This window comes from Chinchilla lanigera, unplaced genomic scaffold, assembly GCF_000276665.1.
Source record: "Chinchilla lanigera isolate Chin_1 unplaced genomic scaffold, ChiLan1.0 scaffold00038, whole genome shotgun sequence".
Classification (NCBI taxonomy): Eukaryota; Metazoa; Chordata; class Mammalia; order Rodentia; family Chinchillidae; genus Chinchilla; species Chinchilla lanigera.
The window spans coordinates 4,401,065-4,427,687 of NW_004955439.1; the positions used below are offsets into that span (position 1 = coordinate 4,401,065).

The 26,623-nt window shown below is 46.3% G+C and overlaps 1 protein-coding gene and 1 long non-coding RNA gene across 2 annotated transcripts in view; one reads left to right on the forward strand and one right to left on the reverse strand.

The window, feature by feature from the left end:
- The first annotated feature begins 6,741 nt into the window (after window positions 1-6,741).
- Window positions 6,742-17,939, forward strand: LOC102015771. Its single transcript, XR_261971.1, has 2 exons — window positions 6,742-6,854; window positions 15,806-17,939. It is a non-coding gene; the product is annotated as an uncharacterized LOC102015771 (long non-coding RNA).
- A 3,381-nt stretch (window positions 17,940-21,320) lies between these two features.
- The window catches only part of Snx9 (sorting nexin 9), an 81,024-nt gene continuing 75,721 nt past the window's right edge, over window positions 21,321-26,623 (reverse strand). The window contains exons 15-18 of the mRNA XM_005390533.2: window positions 26,056-26,145; window positions 24,901-25,015; window positions 23,976-24,067; window positions 21,321-22,293 (exon numbers count right to left, since the gene is read on the reverse strand). Coding sequence (XP_005390590.1) covers window positions 22,246-22,293; window positions 23,976-24,067; window positions 24,901-25,015; window positions 26,056-26,145 — 345 coding nt within the window. The 3' untranslated portion in view covers window positions 21,321-22,245. The remainder of the gene's footprint in view (window positions 22,294-23,975; window positions 24,068-24,900; window positions 25,016-26,055; window positions 26,146-26,623) is intronic.

The window sequence follows — 26,623 nt, forward strand, 5'->3', positions numbered from 1 at the left end:
CCGCGGCGGCCGGGCGGCGGGGAGGGAGATTCCTCACATTCCTCGCCGCGGAGGAGGCTGCGACCCGCGGGGTGCCTGGACGCCCACGGCCTTATATGGACAGCGGGGCCTGGAAAGCCCAGCGGGGCTGGAAACCACCGGCGGCGGCCGGCCCTCCCCGCCCCTGCCGGCCGCTGCGCCTCCCTCTGTCGGCTCGGTCTGCCACGCTGCACGGGCTGCTTGGACTCTGTGCCTCAGTCTCCCTGCTGGGAAAGAGGCCTGACTGGCCTTTTTAGGGTGCGGGTGAGGACTGAGTTCGTTTGCGTAAGCACTGAGAGCCTGCCTCTTAGTAGCAGCCTGCATTGCGGGGACGGCGGTGTTGGGGGTCCGCAGTGTGTGGTCTCAGAACCAGGACTCCCCAGACCGCCTGAGCGTCACCCGTCAGACGGTGACAGTGCCTTTCCCACCTTCGGCCACCTACAAGTAAACGTGCACCGCTTGTGAGGAGGGGCCGCTAGCAGCCCTCTAGGCTCTGAGCTCTAGCCGATGGCGCTGGCCGCCGGTCAGGACTGGCCTGCAAGGAAGGAGAGGCGGCCTGCTTTCTCGAGTCTCCCTTGGGCTGGGTTTGGAGGTTTTGCTTCCTTTTCTCGTAAGGGGTTAGGGTGGATGCCTCCCCCACCCCCATGCTCCACCAGGGTGTTTCCGCCAGGCTTCCCCAAACCAGGCTCTCTCCCTCATCTCCTTCTGCTGCACTGGGCCAAGCCCTTAGTCTTCTGGATTTTGTGATATACTTGCAGACATTCAGCAATGGCCAGTAGTGAGGAGGCATTCAATCTTCACAGACATGAACAACCCGGGCAGAGCTGCTGGTCTTCTGAGGCTTCAGCCCCTTGCTCACAGACAGAGTCGGCCATGAGTGGTGGAAACGCAGGTATAATGTTCATAAACTGTCCAAACAGTGCCCTTCCCTGGACCGTGGAGACAGTACCACCTCAAGAGAACACTGTTCCCTGTAAATGAAGCAGATTTGCCTTTGGCCCACTTCTTTCCTTTTAAACCAAAGCTCACTTCTCCCTGGAAGCCATCCTGGAATGCTGTGGTCCCAGATAATAGTGCTTCACCTGCTCATACGTTGCTTGAGAAGTATTTTTAAATTTCTTTTCTCTTAGCCCTGTTTCAAAATTAGGAAATAATTAAGGAGAGGACCTTTTAGGGAGGGCACCAAGTCATCCATTAATTTTCTCTCTCCTCTTTCCTGCCTCCCCTCACATAATGTACAGTTCTACACTGTGGCATGCTGTACATATTTTAGAAATTTTCTTACATTCAAGACCAGCTCTTGAGTTTTACAGTCTATAGAATCTAAGACCCATCAGCTGTAAGATGAGTCACTATTTTATGTATCACTAAGGAAAAAACCCCACAACAGTCCCAGTTAAACTGTAACATGCCAGTGATGATAGATCTGCCCAGATTTTGGCAACGTTAGTGCACATCTTAAGCACCAGAAACACTGGTCACTGTCCCCTTTGTTTTGGGAATGCAGATGGCACAAATGAGCCAAGAGCCTGCTGGGTTCCTGGTCTCTGCCCTCTGGTTTGGGGCAGGACAGTTAAGGCAGGCAGCAGAAGCATTGCTTCACCTGCACAGTACTCTGTAGACCACAGGTCACCTGGGCACTGGCACCCTCAGGAGATAGAGACAGTAATTAAGTGGAAACACTCAGGAAAGGCCAGCTCACCCCCTACAGCACTGGTGCAACCTGGGGGAACAAGCGAGCTTCCTATCCTGTAGGTTGGACACACCCCACTAGTGTGCTATAGAGCCCAGAGGGTAGGGTTGGGGAAGGGAGGAGCTGGGGAAGGAAGGAAAAGCTAACCACACCAGCCATGAGTAAGCCACAGCAGGAAGTTAAAGTCCAGCATGGTGTGCGCTGGGGAGCCAGGGACCCCAACAAGCTATCAAAGCAAACAGAGAAAAATGGGGCGTGTTAGGGACTGAATATTGGTGTCCCCCCTTTTGCATGCTGAAGTCCTAATCCCCAACCGGGTGCTATTTGTAGGTGGATCTCTGGGAGGTAATTAGGGTTAGGTGAGGTCATAAGAATAGGAGGCCCTGCTAGGATTAGTGTCCTCATAAGAAGAGACTCCAGAGAGCGTGACACTCCCTCTGCCACGCCCCCACCTGGGCAAGGAAAGGCCAGGTGGGGCACAGCCAAAAGGCACTGTGGGCAGGGAAGACGGCCTCAGGAGAGGCCAGTTACCAGCCTCCTGAACTGTGAGAAACAACGTCTACTGCTTTAAGCACCCAGGCTGTGGTACTTTGTTATGGAAGCCCCTGCTGCCTAGGGCAGAAGCGCTTCCAAAGAAATCAAGGGGCTACTTGGTGCCTGATTGCACCAGAGGCAAAAAAGGATACCAAGGAGAGGATAAGGCCTCCAGAGATTTGAGAACTGGATACAGCCCAACAGAATCAGGGAGGGCTGGTTTGACCCCAGGTAGAGGTGGGGTAGGGCAGGACCTGTGAGTCTGGTTAGGGTTGTGCTGTTTTGGGGCAGGTCAGGCTTGGGAAATGGCCAGAACTGCACACAGCAGCTCTCTGCTAGGCAGTGGAGACCGGAGTAGGAAGTAGGTGTTTGCACCTCAGGGGAGGGAGGGAGAGAAAGGGTGGCAAGAAGCAGCCCCACAGAGGGCTCTGGGAAGCCACTGAGTGGTGACTGAGAATGAGGACTCACGAGAGGACCATGGTTTGGTGAGAAGGTACTGGTGACCTTTGAGGGCTGCAGTTTCATTAGAAGGTTAGAAGAGAGTCAGTTAGCAAAAAGTCAAGGAGAAAACGCAGCGAAATACAGGCAGTGCTGTTAAGTGTAGTCTGCTAGCTCCAGAGGCCTGGCTGGGAGAAACAAATAAATAAGAACATGGGCAGAGGGGATGGCAGGGACCATGGACGACAGGCTAGGCTTGCCTATTGCAGAGGAGGAGAGGTTGGATGTCAGTGTGGCAGGAAGTTGTCCCATCTACAGTGGAAGATCAGTTCTTTAAAGAGAGGGAGGGAGGATGGGAAGACCATGCAGAGACAGAAGTGGGGAGACAACGGGATGGGCGGGGGTTGTAGAGGAGTGCCACTGTGCCGGAGCCTGGCCCTGGTGAGCTCCCAGTAAGCACAAAGGCTGGTGTGAAGTAAAGGGGACCAGAAAAGACCAGAATATCTCCAGTAGCCTATGGAATCCAGAAGTCACGAGCTCAGAGTCTCTTGGGCCTGAGTGGATGATGGAGCCATGAGCTGGAGGCAGCCCCCGAGGATCTTCACTCTCACTGATCTACAGAAAGAGGACGGTGTCTCAGTCCTATTCCCGGACCTTCTGAAAGATACAAGTTCTGAAGTCCTCTTTTGTGTCTTCATGAGGTGTGACTAAAAAGACAAAATGAACAAAAACACCCAACAACAAACAGAAAATGCTGCTGCCCATTGCCACTCAACAAAAAGGCTGATGTAAAAACATTATGGTGTGTCCTAATCTACCTTATTCACTGGATCTGGTATAGTGCAACTTCTGGCTCGTCCACAAAGTCAAACTCACCATGGAAGGTAAATGTTTTGAATCAGTTCAGGAGGTTGAGGCAGCAATGACAGTGCAACTAAAGACCTTCATGAAAGAAGTCTTCAGAGCTGTGTGGAAAGTGGTAAGAACAGTGGGACAAGCATGTTCAAAGTAAGGGGGAATATTTTGAAAAGCACTGATGGCAACGTGTCTTTTATGCTAATAAATCTACCAAAAAATTTAATTATTCACCCTGTTTTTTGAGCACATCGAGCCCACCCGGGCTCTGAGCCCTCTTGTTGGTCTGCCGCTTTAAGTCTAGTTCCCTGAGCCATCAAAGGCCCTGAGCTGGGGGACCTCTGCCGGAAGTGGAGGGAAGAGGATGAAGTTGAACTGCAGCAGGCCCTGGCTGCTCCCCAGCTCTCCCAGGGGGGCAGCTCTCAGCAGGTCCTGAATGCATCCACCTGTCTGTGCCTGTGAGGAGTGTAAATACTGATAGCACTGTGGAGGTGAGCAGCACCCCCCCACCCACTGGCACCACCTGGTCTGTCATCTGGATCCTTGATCCAGTCACCCTCCTTCTACCCCTCACCGCAGTAGCAGCCAGAAGGGCCCTATTGACACCATCTGTCTGCCCAGCTTGCTCAGTCTTGGCCTCTGTGACCTCACGTATCACATCTCTGACACCAGAGGCAGCTGTTCTCCTTCTCTTTCCTCATTTGTACTGGGAGCCACCATGCTACTTGGAAGCTGGTCCACTGGGTGCTCTTGCGGTTGCTTTTCTCAGTTCTTCAGGTTCACTCAAAAACTGGCTTCTTAGAGCTGGGGGCGTAGTGATAGAGTGTTTGGATAGCATGCTTGAGGCCCTGGGTTCTGACCCCAGCACCATAAAACAAACAAACAAATGCAAAAATACTGGCTTCTTTGTGAGGACTTCCTACTAAAATCTGGCCTATTAGAGGTTGAATTGTATTCTCCCAAATTCATGCGTTAATGTCCTAAGCCCCAGTCCCTCAGAATGCCTACCTACCTGCCCTTTAGGAGCTGAATTGTATTCCCCAAAATTCATGTGTCAATGTCCTAAGCCCCAGTCCCTCAGAATGTGATTGTATTTAGAGATAGGGGAGGGATCTCTAAGGAGAAGAGGAAGTCAAAGTGAAGTCATTAAGGAGGCCTTGATCCAGCTTGTCTGGAGACTAAGAAGAGATTAGGAGACGTGCATGTGTGCACGCAGATGATCATGTGAAGGCACATGGAGAAGTGGCCATTGGGAAGCCGAAGAGAGGCCTCAGGAGAAGCCACACTGCCAACACTGTGGTCTTGGACTTCCAGCATCCATACCTGGGAGAAAGGAAGTCATTTCTATTTTTTCTGTCACCACTCGGTGGGACTTCAGAGTGGGAAAGCCAGAGCACAATAATACACTCCCTATTTTTTGTATCTTACCCTTTTTTCCCCTCTCCTTAGCATTTACCACTCTCTAACATCCTAGCTCACTTCTTTTTATAATCCATCTCTCCCACTATAACAGAAGTACTGTACAGTTTCAATGGTTTGGCTTGGTTTTGTCTTATTGGTTTCCAGGACATCCCTAGAGCCAATGCTATAAGATAGTTCCTTTAAGAATGGCTCACCAAGAAAGGGTAGTTCAGGTCCCTATTTCCCTGAACAAAGAATGGGGTGAGACAAGCCAAAAACAGTGCCAAAAATTTGTTTAAAAAGTGCAGGATGAAGGGTGTAAAGGAGAAACTGGCTCTGCAGAGCAAGCCTGGGCTGAAGAAAAGAAAGAATAAAAGCAAAAATAAAAGTATACCCTGGTCTAGAAGACGTAGGGTGGGGTATCTTGAAGAGTCATGATAGCAGGCTTCTCATGGCATCTATGTCGGCCACATTTCGTGGAAGCCCCCGAGAAGTCACACATACAGAGTCTTGGGAATGTTTAGCACTGTCCTGGGATCTTGTAATTGAGAGATCCTGATTGTTTTCTCAGCCAGCTTTGCCCCGCCCTACTGTGTGTATCACCAAGACGGTGCCTGGTACCTAGTTGGGACCCAGAGGTCCTTGTGCGGGGATAAGGACAGGAATAAGTTCAGTACCAGCCAGTCTTCAGAGCAGGGGCCTTAAGTTCTTTGATTGTTTCTTGCAGTGATTCTTTTCCTGCTTAATTGATAAACTTTCAATAGGGGCTAAGAAGGCCTCAGAAAGAAGCGATGCTTGAGTTAAAGCTACAGTGAGGAGATGAGGCACGCAGGCATCTGAGGGAAGGGTGTTCACCACAGAGGGAGCTACTAGGGCAAAATCCTGAAGGTAGAGCAGCCCAGACTACTCCAGGAACCACAGAAAACAAGGGCTGGTGCTGGAGAGGAGGCCAGAGGACAAAAGGGCCGTGCAGTAGGCCTCTCAGGACTTTGGTTTTGGGGGCAGGGAAGTTGATCGCTCAATTTATGTTCTGGCTGCTGAACTGAAACCTGAGCACAAGGGCAGAGGGAGAAAGACCAGGTGAGACTAGGTGGGAAGCTACTGTGACCCAGGGGCTTGCTGTCAGTGCTGGAACCAAGGTGACTGTCTTGGGGTGGTGAGAAATGTTAACTCTGAAGGGCAAGTCATCAGGGTTAGGGCAGTACTGCCACCAGGTGAGACAGGAGGGTTGTGGAGGGTTGAGCCAGTGGGGCATGCTACAATCCAGGGGTAGAGGTGCTGGGTAGGTAGTGGGTAATGCGAGCCTGTCCAGTTATGTAAATATAGAGATCACCCGTGTCCAAAATACAATCTGATGTAACCACATAACAAGTTTACTGTGCATACACAAGAACAATTTGCAAACAAGGAGACTACCAGCGGAAAGTGGTAAAGCCCTTGATGATAGTTATACCAAGGTCTGTGATGTTTAAAAAGGGAGAAGGGCTTGACATTTTGGGTGATTGTCTGTTATGTGTTAGCATTCTTTTTTAAGCAAGAAGAACTGCTTAAGCTGATTTGTCTGTATTTGATGTAACTACACTGAATCATACTGACAAAGATGTGATGCTTACATTTTGTTTTGTTTTGATTGGGACTAGCACATAGGGAAATGGGATGACTTAGTTTTGGTCACATGATTATAAGTTGGCTTTGGGATATAGCTGGACATGGCCCCCATGTTTATTTTTCTTTGAAATCAGCCGTGTAGTTGATATATAAGGACTTGAGCCTGAGTGGGTTCACCAGGGCTGAGTGCTGATCAGAAGGAAGAGAGGTTGGTCTGAGTTTGGGCACCTCTCACACCTAGAGGTGGAAGCTGGAGGAGAAACAGTGCCGTCCTAAATCCAAGGGAAGAAAGTATTTCAAGCCAGAGGTCAGTGATGGCCAAGGGGGTCATGGGTCAAGGAGGATGAAGTTTGGGAACTGTCCTTTGGGTTTCATTATGGGAGGTCAGGGCTGACTACCCTTTATTGGTGCAGTTTTCAAGGATGGGTGGAGGTATAAGTTCGTTTTTTTTTCAGCCTGTTTTTTTCTTCCTTGGCCCTCTGCACACATGAAGAAGATCTAGCTATCAACTTCCAGTTATTAAAAACATGCAGCCAACTTGGACAAGTGATTCTGAGCTCCTCCACGTCTCCCAGGGAGACACTCCTAGATTGCTATAGGCACTTCTCATGTCCTCTCTTTTCCATTGTTCTCATTACTTTTATTTTCCTTGGACCGGTTTCCAGTTTCCCCACTTGTGATACGTAGTGACACGTTGAACATAATCTCTAAGGAGGGCTTTGACTCATGTTGCAACAGAACAAGTATGATGTGACACAGAGTGTTCTGGGTTGGCTTCACTTTCATTCAACTTTGCATATTCCTTAAAAGGAATTCATTAAATGTACAGCTGTTATGATTTTATACCTGAATAAGAATTTTTATCCAAATTATTTTAGAAATTACAAAATATAGTTTTTTTCTTTTTTTGTGGTGCTGGGATTAAACACAGGTCCTCACACACACTAAGCAGGTGCGCTACACTCCCAGCCCAGGAAATATCCTCTTATAAGATCATGTGTCCTTGCTTAAGGTTCAGAAAGATATGATCACCATAAGTATACTGGCAAAGTAAATCTGCCCATCAGCAGATAATATACTTATTGAGATTCCATCTGTAATGACTTTTATTTATTTATTTAGTGTTTTTTATTCTTTTTTTTTTGACCAATTGAATAATCATTAACTATTCTCAATGGTTGTTCTAGGAAACACATAATAATAAACATACATCCATTTACAAAATAGCATAGGAACAATACAAACATTACAGAGTTATGGACAGATTAGTAGGAAAATATCAATGGCTGCTGTAATACATAGTGGTAACTTCAAAGTGGTTTCTCAGGAAGACAGATATGCAAGAAGGATCTAACAAGTAGTTACAGCCTAAGGGCTGTCAAAAATAGTGTATTACCTCCTCTCCAGTGACTTCTTTCACTAAGGTGTGACAGCTGGAAGGAAGGCCAGGATTGAAAAGGAGGACCAAGAAACTTGCACCTGTGTCTAGCAACAGGCTGTTTTCTTGTCCCTCAATAGTCATGATTACCTGGTGCTCCTCCATGGAGATGACAGTCTGGCCAGAGGGAGAAGGCAGAGTATGCCCCGGACCCCCTCATTCCTGTTGGACTAAGTGGTAGGATGGGTCTGAACTCTGGGGCCTGTGCTTCAGAGAACAGACTGATCTCCAGTGGTCACCTTTGCATTCAGGGCATGGCCCAGTGGGCCTCTTAGGGCAGTTCCTCTTGAGGTGGCCTGGCTTTTAATATTGGTAGCAGATGAATGCAGTTGTCAAGTTCTTCTTGGGACCTGAGAATCAAACTTAGGGTCTGTTTCTCTTAGTGCTGCAGCAAAAGCAGCTGCTTTTTCTCAGTCTCTTTGTTTTCTCTCTTTGGCCTCCTCCTTGTCGCAGCTATAGAACACTGAGGAGGCAATTCTTACTAACATCTCAAGTGAGCCATCTGGGGTGAAAGCCATGCTTTGTAGCTTTTTCTCTCCAACCTCCCATCACATTGGGGCCCCACAACCACTTAGTGTCCTCTCCCCAGCCGTCAGCATAGACAGCAGGAATCTCGGTGCAGACCTCTTCAGGGCTCCACGCACTCTTCCATCGCAGCCTGTACTGTCAGGGGAAGAATGGCTTCCAGAGGGTCTCCAAAGGTATTGCACAAAGTCCTCCTGGTTTACAGCTTCCGAATGGTTCTCGTGATGCCAGTCCACTAGACCTCTGACTCCTCGGGCTTAGCCTGTATTCTCACATTCTCTGAGTCTTTGTTCAGCAGCGGCTCCTCCGCTGACTCTGGACCTTTCTGGTTCTCAATGGCAGGGGCAAGAGCAACCCGCTGTGTGGTATGTATTCCCAAGGGTTTCTCCATGTCAGAATGATTCATGCACGTCCGCGGGTGGGCCTCTGCAGCTGGTGCATGGTGGGCCAATTGTGTCATTGCTTCTCTGTGCCACCATAGTTCTCAGTTGAGCGGCAGTGGCCAGCCTGAGGGCTGGCACGGGCCAGCGCGCCCCACTGCGCGGCCTCCCGGGTGCTGGGGGCCCTCCTCCTGGGCACCTGCGATGCCGGGGTCCGGCTATTTTGTCTTTTTGAGACAGGGTCTTACTATGTAGTTTAGGCTGGCTGTGAGCTCACTTTGTAGCCCAGGCTGGTCTCGAACTTGCAATGATCTTCCTGCCTCAGCCTCCCAAGTGCTGGGATTACAAGCGTGCACCACCACACCCAGCTGTAATGACTTTCTGTCTTTCCAATAGTTTTTGCTGTAGTTTAAAAATAAAAGGTCATAGTTTTCCAAGTACTTTACAATAATAATATTTCATAACATATTAACAACACTGTTACTATTTAAAGCAAAAAACCTAATATTCTTAACTTACTAATTAATTCACTTACTCAACCAAATTGCAACCTTCAGTGAATTTCTTTAGTAGCGCCTCTTATCTCCACATCCTTATTGCAGAAACTAGACTGGTGACATTTGTTTAAACAAAAGTTACTTAATATCAACAGTTAATGCTCATGCTTCTAATTTTTATGCACATAATATCCCCCACCACCATTTTGTGAATCATAGAACCCAAACACAAAATGATTGATTGCTGTCTTTTAAGTTTTATTTATTTATTTGTGGGCTTTTTTGTCTTTTCGAGACAGAGTCTTGCTATGCAGTTCAGGCTGGCCTTGAACTCACTTTGTAGTCCAGGCTGGCCTCAAACTCACAGTGATCCTCCTCCTCAGCTCTGGAATGCTGGGATTACAGGCATGAGCCACCATGCCCAGCTTTAAGTATCTTGTAATGTGCAGGTTTCCCTCCACCACAACTCTCCCTTTGCAATTTATGTGTTGAGAAACCTAGATTGTTTATTTTGCCATCCTCACAGCCTGGACTTGGCTCCCTGATGTCACTTAGTGTGCTCCTTTGGCTCTGTCTTACCTGTAGCCCCGAGGCTGGATCTAGCAGCTTGATCAGAGCTGTGTCATGGGTAGTGTGTTCCTTACTAGGAAGCTCGTGTTTGATTCTCTTCTTGTGATGCGGCAGCTCCTGATCATCAACGCCTTCATTTCATTTCAAAAAACGGTGATGTTCTAATTCTCAGTCCCTCTTCACTTTGCAGCTAAAATTCTTGCATTAATGGGAATTCTTATCTATGTTGACCCAATGATAATGCAAACAAGAATAAATAAAATGGGTATGATTTATTAGTGTTCAATACTGGGTTGTTTAGAATTCATTAAATTGGCCCACTAGCATCTTCCAGTGAGTTTTCCTTCCATAGTTGCATTATTAGCCCGTGACTTTCACACACCCGCTATCCTTCCACCCATAGCCCTTGCTACCCTTGTGATGCTTGAATGTCTCTCTAAGCCAGGGCAGCCTCCTCCTGGTGGCTTTTCCTCTGGACGTGGCTCCCAGGGCTTCAGTACTTTCCTTGTCTTCTGATAGGTCAGTATCAGCCTCATCTTGCCTGTCTTCTTCTCTTGTCCTGGAATCAATCATTTCTCTAAAAAGCCTTGCTTCTTGGTGGAAAAGGAATTTCAAGACCATAGCCAGGTATTATGACATCTGCTAATTTTAACTCCATGATTTCAGAAGTGGACTATCTGTTAATCCCAGGATAATTTTATAGCTGAGCTCATTTCCTTTAAGACCAGGATTTCAACCGTCTCCTCTTTCTTCACATAATCTGCCCCATTTACCCTCTTCATCCCGAAGTTTTCCTGACTTGTACTTCCCTGAGAACTCGAGCTGGAGGAAAAGAACCTCCCCCTCCCATCTTCAGCACGCGCCCTCTTCCAGAATGCCACATTACCCCATCGTCTTCTTCCAAGTCCCAGCTTCCTGCATCCTGTCTGTCTGTTCATTTGTTTCTCCCAAGGACTCTGTCCCTCTACCCTCTGTGCCTGCTGCCTGCAGCCTCCATCTCTCCCTCACCCCTGGCTTGTTCCCAGCATGGTACGAATGGGCCCCAGTAGCTCCCACCAGCAAAGGTAGCGCTCCCAGACCCCACACCTCCTTCTCACTATGCCCCCCTTTAGAGATTTGAACGTCAAATGAAGCTATCTGCAGGCTCATGGGATTTTCCCCAGCACTGGTTAGGGGTGTCAGAAGCGAGGCTGGAGCTGTCCCCTGGGCACTGGCTGTGAATTTTAAAGCCTTAATCAGCCTCAAGTGTGGCAGTGTCTCATGACTGTTGTGACCACTGTCCCCAGGACTCTGACAGTAAGTGGCTCCTGCTTCCCACTCTCTTCCTGCACAGTACACAGTTGTGTCACCTACATGCTTGGCTTCAGAAGGCACTTTTGGGAGGGTCCTCTCTGCTCTCAAGGGTCCGCTCCCTGCTGTGTTCCAGGCACATGGCCCTGGCTTGGTCCCAAGATTATGCCAACCTCCAACTCAGGGCACCCATGTTCCGTGTCCCTGGGCCATCCTCCGTTAGTGAGCTCTTCTCTTTATCCCTGAGGGACCTGACTAAACTGTCCCCCACCACATTATGCCATTCTCTTCCCCTTTGTAACCATCCATGGCCTGGGCTTTCCTTGGTCACCTCTGCTCTGACAGGTCCTGTCAGAGTTTGGCGGGAAGAAATACACAGCTAGGTAGCCTGGCTGGGATCCTGGATCCATGCTTTCCATGCTGGGCAACCTGGAACAATTTACTTAGCTTCGTGGAACCTCTGATCCCTTATCTTTAATGAGGAGATGTGAGAATGAGATCCACTGACACCTGTTCCAGGCTTCAGACAGAGCTGGTTAGCAGGCACTACGTAAATGGAAGACACGGCTGTAGCATGTTCCCCTCTGTCCTGCTGCCCTGTCTGGAGAACCCCAGGTTGGACGAGCTAGTTCCTGGTACTGAGGGAGTCTTATGGTATGAAGAAGCAAATGGGGCGTGAACATCTGCTTTGGAGCTTGCTGGAAAGTTGGGCTTCTTCATGGACATTGGGTACACTGTCACACAGCCTGTCCAAGCTTTGATCTTTCATTTCAAAGGCCAAACACCAATTTGTCATGCACTGATAATGAAAAAGAAAAATGAAGGTGTAGGAGGCCACATTCTATGTCCTAGGCAGCCCAAGGCCCAGGAACAACCAGGGCTCACCCATCAGACTGAGCTGACACTGCCAGCTGGCAGGAAAACAGTCCCTCCCTGGTTCTCTGGTGTCTGTCGTCACAGAGACAGCTGCATCTTTGCAAGGTCCACCCGTCAGTGTCAGGAAGAGCCACGCATTGTGGTGGGTAAGGACCGATGTTATGTGGCCCAGCTTGCTGGGAAGGTTTGTCTGGGGCTGTGGTCTGGATGGGACAGGTGCTGAAGGGCAGTTGACAGGAATGGTTGGTCTGGAAATTCATTTCTCACTTTCGGTAAAAATGCCACGTGAAGCATTGATATCAGTCTATACCTATGTACACACACATGGCTGGCGTAGGGCTTAGAAACCGGACATGGGTCTCATGGCTTTTCAGGCTGCAGAACCCTCAAGACAACAATCTCTCTGAGGATGGCACCAGAGCCAGCCAGGGCCACAGGCTTCCCAGACATGAGTTAACTCCCCGCCAGGGCGGGTCTGGCAGCTCTAGGCTCCATGACAGTGTCTTCCTTCCCTCTTGCTTTATTCCTGAAAGTCAATAAATTGGTTGGTCTAGTGGGTTGGCATAGAGTCAGGGGTTGACGTGGGTACCTGTGGCCCTTGGGGACCAGGGACCAGGACCAGGCTCCTCACAGGTGCCAGCCTGCCAGTGTGCCTGGGCCCCAATTGTGTGTGGGGTATGGGGTTCATATGCCAAGAGCATAAGCTTTGCTTGTCTTTAGCAGAACTGTGCTCCATTCAGGGAGAACCCACTGGGGGTAGGCCCAAGTTTCCAGATAAAAATCTTCCTTTTCTGACATTATTTTTGAGGAAAACTGGTAATGCAGGTCTGTCCTTGGCACAAGAGCAAGGCAGGGGACAGGAGGAGCATAGCTGCGAAACCCCCTCACCAGAGCTCCACGCAGGGGAAGAGATGTCGCATGAATGCAGCCACTCACACAGGGAGGGGCAGCACTTTCCTTTCTGTCCTTGATCCTTCTCTTTGGGGTGCAAGATTCATGCATAGAGAAAATGCATGAAGTGTTTTATAAAAAGGTCTGTATATTGTCACTCCAGAGAGAAGCATAGAAACTTATAGGAGGTCAAGTGCTGAGTGTTCAAGAACAATCTCTCTGAGGGTGGGGTGGGGTGGGATGCAGACAGAGGATGGGGAAGGTATGAGAAAGGGGTCATGGGATAGGTTCTATTTTTATGAAAATTCTCCTAAATTTTGCTTTGCTATATAGTTTTGAAAAATAAAGTGAAATTGCAAATTACTATGTGTTGATTCCCCTTTGAAGAAAATCAGTTAAGTCTAAACATATGACAGCTTGTAACTGCTTTGGAATGCTTTGGCTGGAGGTAGCAGAGAACTGTTATGGTTTATATATAATGTTCCCCAAGTGCCTCTTGTGCTCATAGATGGAGCTTTTGAAGGGTGACTGGATCACGGCGTGCTATAGCTGAATGTGCAGCTGGGAGGCGGGGCCTGGCCAGAAGAGGTGTACCTCCCCTCACTCCGTGCTTACCGGCCATCAGAATCAGTAGGTTTTCCTCCACCATGCCCTTCTGCCGTGCCTTCCTGCCTTGGAGCCGGCCAACTATGGACTTAAATGTCCCAGAAATGATGAAAGTGACTGAGACATCAGCTTATCAAAATCTTAACAAGCAGTCTCAGAATAGCCATCCAGAACTGGGGTAGTAGCTCAGCAATGTCACCAAGAACCCAGGCAAGCTCTCCTTCTCTTGGTTATCTTTAGCATGCTGGCTTCTTGTCTCATGAGCTGCTTCAGCTTGAGGCATCACACTGATATTCGAGGCAGAAAGAATTTAAACCAGCTGTTCCCTGTCCCTTTTATAAGAAAAACTCAAAAGCTTTAAAGGAAAATTTTTTCAATTTTGAGAGAAAAAAGACAAAAAAACAAAATTTCAAAACAAGATGATAGGAGGGTAACAATGGTTAATATATTGTGTATTGTTATCTTTAAATTAGTTACTCACAGTACAAGATAGTGGCATTTACTTGTCCAAACAACATTAGCACAAACCTTTCTTTTCAGTGAACTAAGAGAAATTAGTAGTATAATTATCTGTCTTGATTACTTTTTTCTCATTGCTGAGGCAAAATATCAGACACTCAGATTAAAGAGGGAAAGGTTTATTTAGCTTACAGTTTGTGGAGGCTCAGTCCATACTTGGCTGGCTTCAAAGCAGGGTGGCATGGCACAGGGGCAACACTTCAAGGCAGCAGAAGACAACAAAAGCAGCAAGAGCAAAAGCAGGTGGAGCAAGCCTCTTTATCTCCCTTATATGGTATGCAGGCTCTCCATCCTAGGGTGGGTCCTTTACACCCACACCATCTCCATGCCCTGTTTTTACAGAGGCTCGGGATGTTTACAAAGTGAGGACCCTGGCCCCCTGTTGAGTCCTTTAGTTAAGCTTCTAAACTTCTCAAGTTGACACAGTGTATCAACCATTACACTATCTTAATATATATATATATAATGTTTTATTTTTGCTTTTCCCTTCCTTCTTTTCTCCATGCCCCCATCCCAGTTTCTCTATCCTTTTGAAGTTTCTTCCCATTTTACAATATCTATTGTACATTTTGGATCTTACTCTCAACTTCGCATACTAGGGAGACAATACAAAGTTTACACATGTGTCTGGTTTATTTGGCTTACGAGTATGGTCTCAATTTGCATCCATTTACCTATAAAAGCCTCCATTTATCCTTCTTTATAGCTAATACTCCACTATATACAAAGACCACATCTTTTTTTATCCATTCTTTGATTGATGGTCATTTGGGTTGTTTCCAAGATTTAGCTATTACAAATTGTGCTGCTATAAACATGGGTGTGCATATATCACTGTGGTATGATGTTTTTAATTCTTCTGGGAAAATACCCAGAAAGGGAATAGCTGGGTCAAACGGGACCTCCAATCCTAATTTTTTGAGGAATCTCTGCACTGATTTTCACAGTGGTTGCACCAATAAAAACAAATTTCAATTTAAGACTCATTGGCCAGAACTGTGTTACTTGGTTTCATGAGTTCTGTGGAGACTTTCCCAGTCTCCTCAGTGGAAGTGGACAAGAGAAAAAGGGTTTGGGAACATGCTTGGATCAGAGGACCAAGTGTGTCTGCCGTGTCTAGCACAGCTCCTCTCTCATAATCGGTCCTGTTCTTTTAGCATAAAGCTTAATGCTGCTGTCTTAGTTACTTTTGTTGTTGCTGAGACAAAGTATCAGATGCCCAAAGTTAAGGGAGGAAAGGGTTATTTAGCTCACAGTTTATAGAGGTTTCAGTCCACCTTTGGCTAGCTCCCCAGCAGGGTGGTTTCACAGAAGAGAGCAATTCATGGCGGGGGCAGAAGACAGCAAAATCAACAGTCGACCTTAGTAGTGTCTTTCTGCCCCTTTTATGATCTAGGCTACTGTTATTAGGGTGGTGCTAAACCAAGCAGTGAACTGATCACACACCCTTAATCTCAGTATCGCACACTCTAGCTTCAGCCACCTCTGAAAAAGCCCTCTGACCACATGAAGTTCTGGGGAGACATCTAGACCCAAATCATAACATCTGCTTTGGAAACTTAGTTCTAAATTCCTTGTCCAAACAGATAAGAATTATGCATTATATTTTCATTAAAATATACTTTTTCTTTAATTTTTTCCCATGTATCACTTCTTTCTTCCCCAGGGCAACTGTGGTGGAGTGGACAGGTCAAGACTCACTGCTGAGGTGCTCAGGAGCACACCAAGCCTGCCAGGACTGCAGAAGGCCCGAGGCCACCCAGACCCCCACTGCTCTTCTGCTGGGCTCTTGAGAGAACCTGCTTGTCTACTGTAGTGCTGGCAAATGCAGCAGGCAGAGGCACTTTTCCTGGTTTCCTGACTCACACACAGACTCCTGGTCTTTCCCCACTGGCTCCACAAGCACAGGCAGACTTACTCTGGTCAGATTACAGGAAGTGGGGCAGGGGATTTAGCTCGGTGGCACAGCGCCTGCTTGACAAGCACAACGTCGTGAGTTCGATTTCCGGTACCGGGGGAAAAGAAAAGATTACAGGAAGTGTGTAAAAAAAAAAAAGATGGTGTGAAAAGGAAACACTGAACAAATATGACAGCACTTTTGCTGATCAAGTTACATTTTTTTGTTTTTGGTATCTGGAATTGAACTCAGGACCTCGCGCTTGTCAGGCAATCTGTGCCGCTGAGCTTGTACAAGATTGTACCACTCGACAAAGACTTGGTGGCAGAAGCTACTGTCCATGGCCACAAGGAGGGCTGGCTTCTCTGGTTTCCTCAAGAACCCAACTAAAAGGGGTTTCACTTCTCAGCAGAGGCAACGCTTACACTACACAGTGCCCGCAGTTTGTTTTTGCAGGCACATTTGCACAGTGAATGTCTGTGCTGTGTGCTGGTGGCCTCGGCTGCTGTGACCCACCTTGCTCGCCCTGCCTCAGCCTCAGCCGGGGCTGCATGACTGGATGGCCAGGCTGCTGCACTTTCCCTGCATCCGGAAAGATTTGCTCATTGCCGGGTAAACAAGCTCTCTGCGTTAGCACCGAGGCTGGGCAGGAAGCATGAGGATGTAACTCCTTCAACTTCCTGGCGTTGTCTTTTCCTTTCCTCCTGTCTGTTGCACCTCTCCTCATTCTTCCCAAACCCTGCATACAATCTACAGCTGCACATGGCCACAGCTGGCAGTTGGTCAGGCGGGCACAGCCTTGTGCGGGAGTCTCGTGCTGGGTTGCTTGCCATGCTCCGTTTGGGCCAAAGATGCAGGAGCTTCTAGAGGTGCTGTGACTCACAGTTGTTCTGAGCATGAAGAGCACCACTTGCCCTGTCAATGGGGACACAGGTTAACACACTATATTTTAACCAGGTGCAGTACTGCAAATCTGTAGTTTCAGCACTCTAGGAAACTGAGGAAGGAGGATTGCCAAATTTGAGCTTAATCTGAATGATTTAGCAACTGAGAACATGTCTCAAAATTTGAAAAAAGGGCTGTGATGTAGTTCTGTGCAAAGGCCCTAAGTTCAAGGCCCAGTACTAACAAAACACAACACAACAAAACAAAACATCTTGTTCAGATGGCCGACCAGGGCTATCAGTCTGCACCTTTGAGGGCTAAAGGGAAGGTGACACTGCACACTTGGGAAAATGTTCATCCCCCTCACACTTTCTTTCACATATGCCATAAAAATGCAAAAGAAGGGAGCAATTCCAAGAAAGAGAACAGGAAGCAGCTGATGACACAGAAGATCCTGGTCTGGCTGAGTACAGAACTCTGGTCTCCAGAGTAGTAGTGCTAAACCTTGATCAAGCTGCCTATACCTTTAAGAGTCTGATGGGAGGTACAGATTCTCTCCCCAGAAAAAAACATTCATCATGCACACAAGTTATTTGCTTACAACCTCCATACTTCTGTGAAAACCCTTTTCACCACCCAGGACTACATGGGCCATGGCACAAATATTCCTAGTTTAGAAGCAGTTGGAAGCAGTTACTATCAAAAGCCCTTCTACAGGCAGATGGAAAGGAAGCCTTAACTTCAAAGGAAGTTCCCCCATCACTGGAAATGTGGAGCTAACCTCAAGCAGGAGGAAGACAGCAAGAGCTGATGGCTCCTCAAAGACAGATTTTAGTTCACTGGAAGTGCATCTTTCTGCGGGAACAGCTGTATACCTACCATTTGTGCTAATTAATTTGCCATTCTCAGTTCAGATGTGTGTGGAGGGAAGGATGATCCCTTCTGAATTAAAATCCACAGATCCAGCTGGAAGTGATTTAAACTCATCACCAAAAGAATTTGTTCTTATAAAGATGAATTGTTTCTGTAAATTATTTGTTTTGCTCCCTCCTGCTCTTCATGTCAGGGCGAATTGATAGTTTTCCACATGAAAGCCGGTTTGGGGAAGCCAACACATTTTCAGACATTTGCTTATGGTCCAGGTGCGTGCATAAGCTGGCCAATAAGGAGGGATAATACAGCACCAGTGAGGACCAGCCGCCAGCTCCCAGCCCTGAGTTACTGCATAACTAACAAATCCAAATCTCAGGAGCTCAGCACTGTTTATTTCTTGCTCATGCAAAAGGCCAAGTCTCCTCTCCACTGTCAGCACAGCCTTCTAGCATCTCACTTTGTAGCACAGGCTGGCCTGGAACTTGCAGTGATTCTTCCTGCCTCAGCCTCCCACATGCTGGGATTATAGGTGTGCGCCACCACACCCAGACCCCCTTAGATTTTAAGAAAGAATGAGTCTTCTACTGCTGGCCATGACAGAATAACACAGGCCAATTTACTCTCAACCCTTCCTTAAAAAGAAACTCTGGGCTGGGGATACAGCTCAGTGGCACAAGTGCCCGCCTGGCAAGTGCAGGGTCCTGAGTTCAATTCCCAGTACAAAAAGAAAAGAAAAGAAAAGAAAGAAACCCCGAAACAAGCTATGGTGACTGTTTTCTATGGCGGGCAGTGCAGGACTCTGATCACTGAGAAAAGCAAGCTGAGCTCTAAATTACTGAGTGCTGTTCAGGTCCCCTTCACAAGGGAGACAAATAGAGCTTGGGGGTTTCACTAGTTGAAGAGACAGATGTGAGCATGGGAGACTCTCATCACCATGGTCAGACAATGAAGGGTGGAGTACAGGAAAGGAGGCTACAGACAGAGCTAGTGTGTGAACAAGTGCTTAGTCCAGTTGTATTACTGTAATCAAACACCATAACCCGAGTGACTTATAAACAAATACTTCTCACTGTTCTGGAGGATGGGATGTCCAATACTGAGGACCAGCAGATTCATGTTTGCTGAGAGCAGGTCCCTTGTAGACAGCAACTTCTTGCTGTGTCTGCAAACAAGCTTCCTCGGCCTCTTCCAATACTCAGATGAAAGCAGAGTGTGTGTAGTGGAGAGTGACTATGGGTCCTGGAGATTGTACAAGAGTCTCCTAGAGAGACTTGGGCTGCGTGTTATTGTGAGCATTCATATAAGGAAACAGCACAAGGGGGACAGAACCACTGGACATCTACTGGCAGGAAACACATTCCTGGAACTCATCCAGGCCTGGAAGACAGACATGCTGTCCCAGCCACACTGTGAAGACATTACTGTAGGGCATCTGACAGGATTTTCTTTCTGGAGACCATGTTTTACTATTGCTGGTTTTGAACTCATGATGTAGCCCAGGATGGCCTGGAACTTGCAGTGATCCTCCTGCCTCAGCCTCCCAAGTGCTGGGATTATAGGGATGTGGCACTACACCCAGTTTGACATGGCTCTTGGAAAAGTGTCACCTTTATAGGCGACAAAGTTAATTTTACACTAAAAAGCTGTCTTGGTCCCCGTGACAGCAAACCTATTATGCCAAGCTGAGGCCCTGTGCCCATTAAACAGTAATTCCATGCTTAGCCACTTCCTGTGTCTGTGACTCTGGCCACCGTACCTCACAGGGGTGGAATCAAGACAGAATCTGACCTTTTGTGACTTTTTTCTTTTGGGGCTGGGCGGGCATGGTGTTGACAAGATCCATCATAAAGCTTTCCCCATTAGCTTGTAGATTTTTACAAGTTTTAGTACTTTAAATAATACACTGTAATACTTTGGACTCCCCTTCTTTAGGCACGATCTACTGACTCTCCAGTAGAGATGGGGATTAGCAGCCTGTGCGTGTGGGGCAGGTCTCCATCTGGGAAGGTCTTTCCTCTTGTGGGCTTGACGAGCACTTCTGTCCTGCTTAGGGGTTTGTCTCACAGGGCACCGGCCAGCCCCACTGCTCCATCTGTTCCCAGGGGAGGAAATGGGGTCGTTCACCTACAGCGTGAGATGGGTGCACACAGGTCCCCCCGGTTGTCAGAGGCCGGTGCCCACGAGTGAAGCTGACCATGCTCCGGCTCTTCTGTGAGCCAAGCCCTGTTCCACGCAGCGCCCGTGGTACACAGTGAGCCCAGTAACCGCAGGACGGGCCGAGCCCTGGGGCTGCCAAATTTTTCTTCCACTGTGTCTTTCCAAATCCTTACCTGCCATCTGCGCACTGTCAAGGTTTGTAAGCTACGTTACTGTGTAACTGCCAACCATCGGTAATATCTGGAGGTTCACACAATTAAAAATCAAACACGTAACATAAAAACTATAGGGGGAAGTATGTGCCGCATCGCTAACATTTTGCCACTTGAAGGAGAGTCTTCCAAGTATCATACCCAAATGGGTTACCTTGCTTTTCAAATTCTCCTTACTTTTCCAGAATCACAGTCAGGCACTGCTCTCCTCTGCATCCCATGGCATCTCCTTAAGATTCCTTTTCCACCTTCCTGGTCCCCTCCTCATGCCAACTAAACACAACACCTGGGAGGCAGGCACGGGGTATCAGGAGCTGCTTCAACCCCTCCAGGTGGTTCTGATGTACTTCCAGGACTCGTAACAGATGTAGAGAGCTAAAATGACTCATTCACACCAGAAGAGGTATGTTTTGGGGGGAAAACTGGTTACTGTGGTCATTTTTGGTAACTTGAATAAGAAGTAACAACAACAGCAAGAAACTCCCCAAACAAAGAAAAAGCAGAGAACAAAATCACACAAAAACACCAGAAGTATTTTTGAAAAGGTGCTTTGAGAATTTACTGTACAGTTTTTTAAACAATTTATTTATATGTTGACTTCTACATGCTCTTACATTTGTGTAAAATATTTATACATATTCTTTACAATTTGTACATATATTAAATGGCTGTATCATAAGCACTGTTTTTGAGATTTTATGAAAGAAAAATCAAGTGGGGAAAATTATTTATAAAATGTTAACAAAAACCCGTGCTATTGAAGAACAAGAAGTTCTCATATTTGTGTTCATTTGATTTTGATTTTCTTGTCTACTTTTTGGTTTCACTTATTTACACCGGCCTGGACTTTCCATTTTCTATAATTACTAGGTCAAAAATGAAAGCAGTAGGAGATCAGGCTGTAAGGCAACAGCGGAAGGCGGAGCTGCGGGTGAGACAGTCGTGAGTGCTCTGATTTCAAGCTGACAGCTGGTTCTGCTCTGTGCCATGAGCTGAAGGACCCGTGATCAGGAAACTACCTGAAGGTGCAGACACGTGACAGGCATCACTCTGTACTTTTCCTCAGCACGTAACTGCACGTGGCTCAGGATGCCACTCGTCCCAGTCCCTAAACTCTCCCTCTTGGTGGGGAGGGGACACGCTAACCTCTGGTTTCCGCCTTTTCGGAGAACGCTGGCTGCTCTGCTGTTCTATCTGCAAACCAAGTGGCTGTCAGGCTGCACCAGCACTTCGCCCTCAGTCCAATCGACAGATAAGGCGGGGAAAGGAGGGCAACGCTGGGCACAGGAGTCAGGATGGCTACCCAGCCACAGACGCAGTGCTAGAGGAGGTTCTAAACAACCCCCCAACTTTTCTGATTTACTCTTTCTAGCATAGAACACGCCCTACTTGGGATTAGGAAGAGTGCAAGGAAACCACACCGTCTTCCTGCAGGAGCAGCAGGCAGCTGTCCCGCGAAGGGACAGCCAACAGCCCACCTCCCACGCTCCGTGAGGACCCAGGTGGCCCGGGGGCCCCACTCTGCTTTCTCCCTCCTGTGATGTAAGCACCTGAGTTGCTATGCCAGTGAAGGGCGTGCAGGCTTTCCTAAGAAGACAGGAGCCCCACAGGACTGCAAGAGTTATAAAAATATACAAACATATATATATATTTTTATTCTGGCATATTTCGTATTTTTAAGAAAGCAATTAGTAATTATCTGACATTGGGTAAGAAATAGAAGATAATGGGTAACATATAAATTACAATTTTTTTTGTAAAATATCAGCGGGGGAAACCCCCAAATCTCCATTCAAAATTCTGAAAAATTTAAGTACTTTCCAAAAATATAGACAATTTCCATTAGTTTAAATAACGAGCAGGAAATGAACATGAGAAGACCATCCCTAAATAACCAATTAACCACTACATTTTGGCTGGTTCATAAAGAAAAGTTTTTTTCAACTCATTTCTTTTTGGTTTTCTTTTCTTTCTTTCTTTCTTTCTTTTTTTTTTTTTGATGATAGGAAAAAATAAACTTTGAGTTGCATTGCCCCAAGTCAGCAAGAAGCACTTCGGAGATTTCTTCACGTTCCATTCCTTCTACATAACCGGGAATCGGCTGAGGGCCTGCCTCAGCTTCTCTGCGATCTGGTTAAAGAACAAAAAATTTTGAGATAGTACCTCCATTCCCACGCCACGTTCTTTTACTCTGGCACCCACTTGGCCTCTGCATGGCTGCCGGGCAGCCCGCTTCACCGCAGCCTCGCTACCAACGGGACCCACTGCCTGCAGGAAGCCCTGCTCGACTACCAGCCACGGGGGCCTCCTCTCTGCTCCTGCTCTATTTCCAGACCAGCGGTTTATCAAGAGAGTGGCAGTGGCCCTGTCCTTCACACCTATCCAGAGTCCCTCTCATGGACATGTATGACTGCTGAAGACCCCTGTGGGGTGTGGGCCATGGCTCCCTGAGTACACCCTGCTCTCTTACTGCATGCTGTCTGGACAGGATGCACCTGTGTTACATGTTAATAGTGGACTGCAATTTTGTTTATGTGCCTATGTCTCCCCCAAAGACACCAGGAGCTCATTGAGGCAGATATAATACCCATCCTAGGGTCCCAAGTACCTGGAGTCGATGCTTAGTATGTAGGAAGCCCTCAATATAAGTTTGCTCCATGAATAAATACACAAAATTTAATAATATAAGGCATACTCTGCCATACAATTAAGTCAGATCTAAAACCTGGCAACACCGTATCAGCCACTTAACATTTATGTAAAGACAGTAATGAAATACACCGTTTTTTATTTTGAATTACAATGTTATATACCACACTTAGACTTGAAAGTTTAACAAATGAACATTATCAGAATTTCACTATTTTCTCAGAGGCAAATATAATCTGCTACATTTAGTGCAAAGACCCATGGTACAGATTTATGAGAAAGTTTGCAGTTAGAACACAGGCCTGTGCACGCAGAGGGAGAGCGCTGCTTGAGTTCTTCCCCTAAGGACATCTCCCAAACCAACCGCTCTGAAATACGCGCTCACACAGGAATCACAGTGCCTTTTCAAGAGTCAGCTACTAGACATGAGTGTTTTGGGAGTGTGCAGCCCAAGGGTGAAAGTGCATGGATTTGAGAACTAGCACAGACTGATGATAAAATCACAGACCTTTCCTCTGATGTCTGAGCTCCATTTGTAAGAGCTTTTTCTTTATTTTTGGTACTGGGAATGGAACTCAGGACCTCCTGCTTGCTAGGCAGGCGCTGCACCACTGAGCTAAATCCCTGGCCCAAGATCTGTTTCCTCTATACGTTGCTAAGTAAAAGCATTACTATGCATGTCACGGAAGTTTACATTTCCATTATGGTTTTTCTGAAGGATAATGTTGAAGGCTTCGCGCTTTCTTCTAGCTTCCTTTGGAACACCGTGAAACCTGGGCAGTGAACAAAGGCTGCCTTTGGTTTCTTTCCTCAGCTAGGACAGAGCCTCCAGGACAGGAGGGTGAGCTCACCTCATGCAGCACTGTCACTGCGCACAGAGGCACAGCGGCTGTGACAGAGGGGGCAGTCACACAATCGGGGCTTCTTGTGGTCTCAGACCTAGTATCTAATGCTCCTTCCTCAAAAGAAGCCCTTTCCAACTCAGTATTACTCAAAAAAGAAAAGGTGGAAAGAGTTGATTTTAGAAAACTGAAACTTGCTCAAAATTTCACTTTCTCTGATTTACTACTTAGGATTAAAGAACACAGACAAACTTCATATAGTTACCACGAACCCGCCCTCCTCTTGCATGTGGAAGAGGCATGGAAGGGGTGCTCACTTACCGTTTCATAGAACTGTACTTGCTGCTCCAGGTACAGACGGATGACGCTGTTGTAGTCATAGATCCGGTTACTATGAAAGTGATTCATTTCAGCTACAACCAAAACCAAGGCGGCAGTCAGTTTCCCTCCAAGATTTCAAATGACAATACCTGGTTTCTCTGGTTCTGACCTAATCTGGCTTCCAGGAAAGGGCCTGTTCTCGATACTCATTTCATGCAGGTGATAGAAAAACTCAACGGACAGTCAATAGCAAGCACTGCTCCTAGTAAGGGGAAGATGTTCACTGATTCACATGTTAAGTACTATGAATATCCTTCCTCCTCTGCCCAAGCATGTGCCATCCACCCATGCATTAAAACAGGAAACATCCTTTTGCTGACCCTACATGCTCAAACATGCTCAAATCTCTAACTATTAACTAATATTTTCCTTTTATTGACAGTCAACTATGCCTAAAATGATTCCTCCCAATCCTTTACAATCTATGGTCCTGGGGCACAGAGAGTGCTAAAAGCTGAGCTCAAAAATGTGGTAGAGCTTTATGGTATGGGAGCATAATAAAAGGAATCTCTATGTCTCTAAGGGAAAATATACAGATTTAATCAAGCTGTCAATATATCATGTATGTGTGTGAAAAATTAAATATTACAGACTTATACTAACACCGGCATCCTGTAGGCCAAGGGGCTCATGATGGTATTTTATTTTTGTTTTTTTTTCTGGTACCGGGAATCGAACTCACGACCTCATGCTTGCTAGGCAGGTGCTATGCCACTGAGCTAAATCCCCAGCTCCCTGGTATTTTAAATTGGCTCTTATTTAACTGTTGGTCACACCTGCATGTCTCTCCAGCAAGTGTGTATGGGAAACTTTGGAGGGAGGAAGAAAAGAATCTCCACTAGCTATTCCTAACGCATTTTCTTACCTTGCAAAGCATAAGACATGGTGCCAACTCTCTTCACCATAGTCTGTTTGTCTTGTGGAGTGATTTTACTAGTTGCAACCAGCTTATCACTTTCTTTCACTTTTTCTATTGCTCCCTATGGAATATAAAACACAATAATATTAATAAGAAAGCAAAAAGTATTAGTCATTAGTTTAACAGTGCTAACATGTCCTGTAACTCTCTTGCTACCAAATAGGACAACAAATAAAAACACCAGAAAGTATCTAAATGTAACTTCCTTTAAGTGCTTTGGAAGCCAAAAGGACTGAAAAATGTAACTAAACTAAAGTTTACAGTTTTATTCTACAGTAAAAAAAAAACCCCAAATATCACACTGTCCCCTAATATTTAGAAACCACTGTCATTTTAAGAGTAGTAACAGGAAAACAGGCAGTATTAGTAGATTCAGAACCCATGTGATTAGGTGCAGTGTAATACATACACACTGTCTCTTCTGTGAAAGCGTACTTCACAGGCTGGCACTTGAGTGAGCTGACTGTAAGGCTTAACTTTATTTTGATTTTTGTAAGAGGCACTGAGTCAATTTAATAGACTGAAGTAATTACAAAAGCTGCCAAACATTTCCCACTCCAGTGTCACCGCACTGCTTGTTATTTAGGGTTATCTGGAAAGAAAAACTCTAAACTCTATGTATGAATTAGGCTCCATTCCTACTAATTCTGCTGACATAAATTCCTAAGAGAAACTGTTTAGTCTCATCTTATCGGAAGTTGTTCAAGGTTATGCTACTCCTTCAAGAGACCTAAAGGTATACAGAGACACACTGAAATGTGCACATGGCAACATTGTTAAAATCACAGACCAGTCCTTTCTAGAGCTTTCATAACAAACCCAAGGACATCTCAATAAACTAAAGCACCACATACCACAGTTGATGAAATACTCATGACTGAGGTAATGTATAAATTTTGAAAAGGGGAAAGAATAATTAACCAGAGTTAAAATGTGAGGGCACCCCAACCAATTTTCAAATTTAATTTAAAAATCTTAGTGAGAATTACAGTTTCTTTTTCATTCATAAAGATGAGTATACAAAATGACATGAACAGGGGTGCGCATGTCTGAAACCAATCTACCTGTGCCCTCTTCTGTGAATCACTACGGTTAAGTTACCTTGTGAGCACCGATGATATCTGGGAAGCAGCCGAGAAAGCCTTTATATTCATGGTTACATTCCATCAGGAAATGGAGATCTTTCTTTGGCTACAACAAGACAAAGGCTGATTGTTACTAGCAGAGGAATTCAGAAAATCAAGGTCCAGAAAACTAGTGTATGAGAACTGTATTAACCAAATCCTCCAAGTACTGAGTGCTAAGCATTCTGATTAGTTTTCATTTTTTTTTCCCCCCGGTACCGGGAATTGAACTCATGACCTCGCACTTGCCAGGCAGGTGCTGTGCCACTGAGCTAAATCTCCAGCCCCTCTGATTAGTTTTCTTAAAAAAAAAAAAAAAAAAAATCCCCAAGACTATTGTGCTCTGATTCATAGGTAATGAAGAAAATGACAATACATCATGTAGTTTTTAGGTTGATTTATAAAATCAGGCATTCTGAGGCAGTCCAAAACATAACACTATGAGGAAAAAACTTAGTATTGTACGTTTACAAACAGGCAAATAAGTTGTTACAATTTAATGTTTGTATTTTACTACAGAATATAAAAATATTTAAAAACTGTAA